Source organism: Centroberyx affinis, unplaced genomic scaffold (genome assembly GCF_046629955.1).
Source record: "Centroberyx affinis isolate AG114_WGS23_722 - 3 ecotype Tasmania unplaced genomic scaffold, CSIRO-AGI_Caff_v1 ptg004593l_1, whole genome shotgun sequence".
In the NCBI taxonomy this organism is placed as follows: Eukaryota; Metazoa; Chordata; class Actinopteri; order Beryciformes; family Berycidae; genus Centroberyx; species Centroberyx affinis.
Window position 1 is genome coordinate 265,033 of NW_027282210.1, and position 6,000 is coordinate 271,032.

Here is a 6,000-nt window from a genome sequence, read left to right on the forward strand (position 1 = left end):
CCACTCACGTCTCCGGCTAAACCTCTCAGTCTGATCCTGAGACCCAAGCTTTGATTTGGCTTTCTCCAGCCTCTGATGTGGTTCCAGAGGAGCGGGCTGGCAATGTCATGACACAAAGGCATAGAGAGCTGCTCTGTCCAATTTCTGCTCAGAGTATTCAACTGCAATTCATAGATTTCCATGACAGAAATAACAGAGTAATTTATTTCTACAAATTGTGACATAACAAAGTGATTTCTTAAGAGATCAAAGGAAAGTTCACATGTGGATTGCTGGTTTTCTAAAATGTGTTTGCATGTGTGTACGTCCTCCCCAGCTCCCCCTGTCTAGCAGTCATCTGGATGTGTACACAGGTCCTGGGATGACGGGGCCAGCCATGGCTATGACCAGCAACTCCTGTCCTGCCAACCTAGCCATCAAGCGAGAACTGTCAGGTACGACCAATCGCAGTCGTGCACGTTGTAGCCATATACTGACATCCAATAAACTGTAACAACTTGTGCCCGCAGCAAAATCTGCACTGAAGAATGTCCTATACATCATCCAACTGTAAAACACACAATCAAACTTGGGAGTCATTAAGAGGACCGAGGTCATTCTGGTCCTGTCATTTAGTTAGTTATTGATTGAATCTAAAACAAAGTTGCCTCAATTGCTTGTGCTCTGGTAATTTATTTTAAAAATCTTTTGGCAGTGTTGACACCAGTGAGACAGTGTTTATGTTGCAATGTGTTACAGTCTTTGGCATTGTTAGTTGATTTCTTTTTGTTATTGCCAAGACGCAGAAGCCCGTGCGATGGCCAAGGAGAGACAGAAGAAAGACAACCACAATCTGAGTAAGTCTTCCTCCTCCTCCCTCTTCTGTTTTTTCCTCACATACAACACAGTGTGCATTTTTTCTCAACCACATTCTCTTGTGGAGTACATGCCCCTAGAAACACATACACACAGGCACATGCATGCACGCACGCACGCACACACACACACACACCGCAATCTGCCTCTTGCACAAACTATTTTATACACTCTTCATCGATTTAGCTGACACCGTGCAACTAGTGGGTGGATGGTTAACTTGCTAATTTCTGCTGCTCTGGCACTAAAGTCTAATTGCCTGTGACTCTGTGTGAGTGTGTGTGAGTGTGCGTGTGCGTGCACATACGTGTGTGCATGAATGTCTGTGTGCTTCTGTCTACTCTTTACTGTTTATAACCAGGTAGCATGCCACTGATCTGTGCTTTTATTATGTGCATTATAATACCAATCCAACAGCCAACAAAATTAAGTCACCTCAGGTCCCCTTGCTGGGTTATAACATGGCTCTTACTGTCTATGTGAACATTGATCAAGGTCATTGAGAGTTGCAATTCCAAAGGCCACAGTCTGACTTGTGCAAATCCTTTTTTTTCTTTCCTCCCTTTGATCCCTTTCCCTTATTCTCCCCTCTCTCTCTCTCTCTCTCTCTCTCTCTCTCTCTCTCTATCTTTCTCTCTCTCTCTCCCCCTCTTTTCTCCCCTCCCTCTCTTCTTTTCTCTTCTTTCCTCTCCAATAGTTGAAAGGAGAAGGAGATTCAACATCAATGATCGCATCAAGGAGCTGGGAACCATGATCCCCAAAACCAATGACCTGTAAGTTGCTTTTGCTATGCGTGTTTTCAGTGTAAACAGTGTAGAGTGAAATATCAGTTACTTGCTGCTTTGCACGTTAACATTCCATTGTATGTAAATTGTCTGTGTATACTTCACTGTGTGCATAGCGATGTGCGCTGGAACAAGGGCACTATCCTGAGAGCGTCTGTAGATTACATCAAACGCATGCAGAAGGATGTGCAGAGGACCAGAGAGGTGGAGAACAACTTCAAGAGGATGGAGATGGCCAACAAGCAGCTGTGGCTACGCATCCAGGTAACACACAAACACACAGAGACACACAAACATACAAATACATTAATATCGCATATAAACCACCCCCTTCCCCTCTGTGCAGGAGTTGGAGATGCAGGCTCGTCTGCATGGTCTGCCCAGCAACTCTCCCTCTAGCTTGAACCCGACCGACCTGATGGGTTCCTATGTAAAGCAGGAGACCAGCCCAGAGGAGAAGCTTCCCCTCCCCCAGGCCCAACCCCACCACCAGCCCCACCACCAACCCCAGCACCAGCACCAGCCCCAACACCAGGCTCAGCACCAGGCCCAGCAGCACCACCTCCATCCACAGACCCATCTCCACCCTCAGGGCCAGGGTCAGCCTCAGCCCAGGCAGCTGCCCCCGCTCCCCCACCACCTCCAGCCCCAGCCCCCTATCCAGTACCCCGCCGTAGGCAGCTCCCAGCCCTTTGACTTTGCCCAGTCGCTGGACTTGTGTGAAGGGGTGCCCGGCTTCTCAGATGGCATGTCGGGGCTAGGGGACCTGGGCGGACTGGGCGTCCAGGGAAGGAGAGGCGAGCTGGGCTTCCTGATGATGGACGAGCCCTTGTCCCCTCTGGGTGGAGACCCCCTGCTCTCTGCAATGTCGCCTGAAGCCTCGGTCGACTCCAGCCGCAGGTCCAGCTTCAGCATAGAGGATGGAGACATAATGTAGAGAGCGCACACACACACACACACACACATACACAGGGGTTGCAGCCGTGTTGTAGTGAAAATGTAAACACACCATGAAAAGTGACAGGATATGTCGACAAAAGCATAGACACACATTACTCACAGACAACACACTCATAGCACATACAACATAGAGGAATCAGACACATATGAAACATTTACACAGCATAGACCCACAACATGCAGCACATACTATACAGAACACACCGGTTGAGCATGCACTGATGACACTTATTTGTGGTACACGTATCTCCACTCAACTGCCATTTCACTCACACAGTTGGAAGCATTCTGATCAATTCAAACACACGCACACACACACACACACACACATACACACACGTACACTCGCACCGGTGCATGTGAGCTAAGCTGAGCAACTTGAAACTTCACTGAACACTCAGGAAGTGTCTGAGCATTTACAAGGGCCGTACAGATAATGCTAGGTCAAACGTTATATAGTATACTTGGCCTCGTTTCCATAAAGGTGGCTCTGAATCATAATTGGACAAAGGACAAAAACAGTGGTTAATTAGGTTGACGTTATCAGATACAAGGACAGCTGAGTGCGTTGTCTCATTTGATAGAGAATAAGTTATGTCTCCCTTACATCAGCTTCTTTTAGTGGCCATAAATGGTTGAATGAGCCATAGTGAATAAAATGGAAATAGCTTTATGGTCCTGCATGCATAATTGACAGTACCTTAAGAGCAATCCAGTCACGTTGTTTTATTCCCCAATCTATTATTCCACAGTTTGCCCTCACTTCCAGAACCAGCTATTTTACATTTGAGTGAGATCAATGTAAGCTGAAGTGTGTGTGTGAAATGAACCACATGCTAGAGCAACCTGTTCAGAAGTATACACTTTGAAGTTTTCGTGGTCTCTTTCCAAATCTGGTGGAATCACACACGATGCCACTGGGCGAACAATGCAGGAGGCAGATGCCCCAGCTTTCAATCAATACCCTTTTCATTTAATGCATCCACCCCACTGCTTGCTCAGATCACGCTCTGCTCCTAAACCTCCTGACACACACACACACGCACACACACACACACATACATATACACACACACACACACACACACGTCACACATGCATGCTACTGACAAAATTGGTTCACTCTAATATGTAGAGGCTCTTGAAGGGAATTATGTGCAGCAGTTGTCCAAAACACACACACTCACACACATACACACAGCCCCGTGTCCCAGTTTCTCCACCTCTAACACACACTGCCATGACCTTTAGCCCTAAGGCACTGTTAACCATGTTAACTCTGCAGAGAGACTAGAGAAACCCCTTGGATGGCCTTCAACACACACCGGGCCGTCCAGTCCACCGCCCAAAACTATGAAGTCCCATAATAACTCAGGTACCAGATTTACACAAGCAGGATCGTTCTTCCAGCAGTTCCAGGCGTTAACCTGAACCAGGCCAGACCCTTTACCCCTGCCAATGTGCCTTTTGATGTTTGCCTCTGCCGTCCTTCAAAGGCAAACAGCAGTAACTACTTTTTGTGTGTTTTAAAGGTCAGAGGTCATGCCAAGGGTATAGATACACTTCATATCAACATCAGTTACATCCATAAATGCTATACACTTCACTTCTGTACCAACAATAGCTTTGTTGGCGCAGGAGATAAACATTGGATTCTTCTCAGTTTCACTGCTCACCGAGTTACTGCTCTTTGGCTTTGTAGGGCCTAACATGTATTAGAGGCTCAGGTGGAGGAAAGATGGAGTGATGGTGTTTAATGGAGGGAGGGAGAGAGGAGCTGTCACTGAGTTTGTCTCAGTGGATGGCAGTAGTAGCGTAATAGTCTTCACTGTAAAAGCACAGCATCAGCACACACTCGCATGCATTCACACACACAACTGGTTCACAAACAGGCATGCAGCAAACATGCAGACACTCACTTAGTGCACACACACACACACACACACACACACACACACACATACACACATGCATGATCTCACACACATATATACAGTGCAGTGTGCCTTGAGGCTGTGTTCAAATCAGCACATTAACGAGTCTCCAGCGCTTCACTGTCTTCTCTCTGGGTGTTAACCTGAGGGGAGCTGCCAACGATGGAGGTAAAGCTCAGGTCCACTGTTCACACTGTCGCCACGTGGGAATCTGGTTTCTCATTGGCTAGCTGACACATCGCAAGCCAGCAACGTCATCACAGTTGTGGCTGCAGCCAGTGGAGTGGACCTGAGCTCTAACTCCGCTGTGGCTGTAGAGCTGGGGCTTGGCTTTGATTTGATATAGCTTATGATCAGTACAGAAAAAAGGTAGGAAAAAAAAACTTTGATGGTGATTTTTTGATTAAAAAAGTATTTGTTTGTATTCTTTATTATTATAGTTTGTTGTTTTATTTTATCTCCCAAAGCACTGGAAACTATATTATTGTATTGACTTTGTACATGAAAGAATTATGGAATAAGATTTATTTCAGATGTTTTATGCCACTAAGCCACTTAAATGTATTTTATTTGTATTTGTCCTTTTGGTTCTATTTCATTTTATTCCAAAATACCTTTTGTTCTCAGAGCCATTTACAGTAAATATACAGTAAAGGTATTTAAGCCACTAGCCTTTCATTGGGTGAGGAGTGGGGAGCCATTTATAAACTTCCAGATTTCACCAGACTTTGGAGAAATGAAGCGAACATGTACATTTATGATGCCATTTTTATATTGATTGGGATTTTATTTTTTTCTCTATTTTAACCTTGAAATTTGGAGCCAGACTAAGTTGAGAGGTGATTCTTTGATTTGATTGAATTGAAACTGCTCCTCTTATGGATGTGAAGTTTACCAGTGGTTCTGGTCAGACTGAAGCAGGTTCGGCTTTTTCACCATGTCTTCTTTCTCCCTGACTTTGGTTTCCATGGAGACAGGCAGACGACTGACTTCACATAAACTCTGAGCCGAGGAGTTGTGGTTGCCATGGCGTCGGATCACTGACTCCATCTTTGTCTCTGTCTCTCTGCCAGAGTTGTGCCTTTTCCCTATCAGCCACAGTTTGACTGTTGTTCTGTTGTACTGTTGTCCAGCCAACACTCCAAAGACCTTGTCTGTCCAGGCTCCTCTACTCTTCCACTAGAGGGCGCACTGCAAAGCAAACTACACAGGGAAAACTGGCGTTCTGGTTTTACTGAGGATATAAAACTGTTTACCAGAATCCATTCAATGGCTCTTAGTGTTTTTCTTTTGCGTTATTATGACTTGAATAAAGGGTATGTGTGCGTGTGTGTGTGTTGTGTGCGTGTGCATGTGCGTGTGCATGTGCGTGTGTGCGTGCGTGTGTGTAAGAGAGAGAATGACTGTAAATATCCTCACAAGAATATCAGTCTTGAATGGTGGTCTGTTTTTACAGTTCATTTTTC

At 45.6% G+C, this 6,000-nt stretch overlaps 1 protein-coding gene across 2 annotated transcripts in view; it reads left to right on the forward strand.

Moving 5' to 3' along the window:
* The window catches only part of tfeb (transcription factor EB), a 32,673-nt gene extending 26,878 nt beyond the window's left edge, over positions 1-5,795 (forward strand). The window contains exons 7-11 of one of the 2 annotated variants that reach the window (XM_071544501.1): positions 317-434; positions 780-836; positions 1,553-1,628; positions 1,757-1,904; positions 1,987-5,795. In XM_071544501.1, the coding sequence (XP_071400602.1) occupies positions 317-434; positions 780-836; positions 1,553-1,628; positions 1,757-1,904; positions 1,987-2,577 (990 nt within the window). In that variant the 3' untranslated portion in view covers positions 2,578-5,795. The remainder of the gene's footprint in view (positions 1-316; positions 435-779; positions 837-1,552; positions 1,629-1,756; positions 1,905-1,986) is intronic. The other variant, XM_071544502.1, reaches the window with a different exon arrangement.
* The last annotated feature ends 205 nt before the right edge of the window (positions 5,796-6,000 follow it).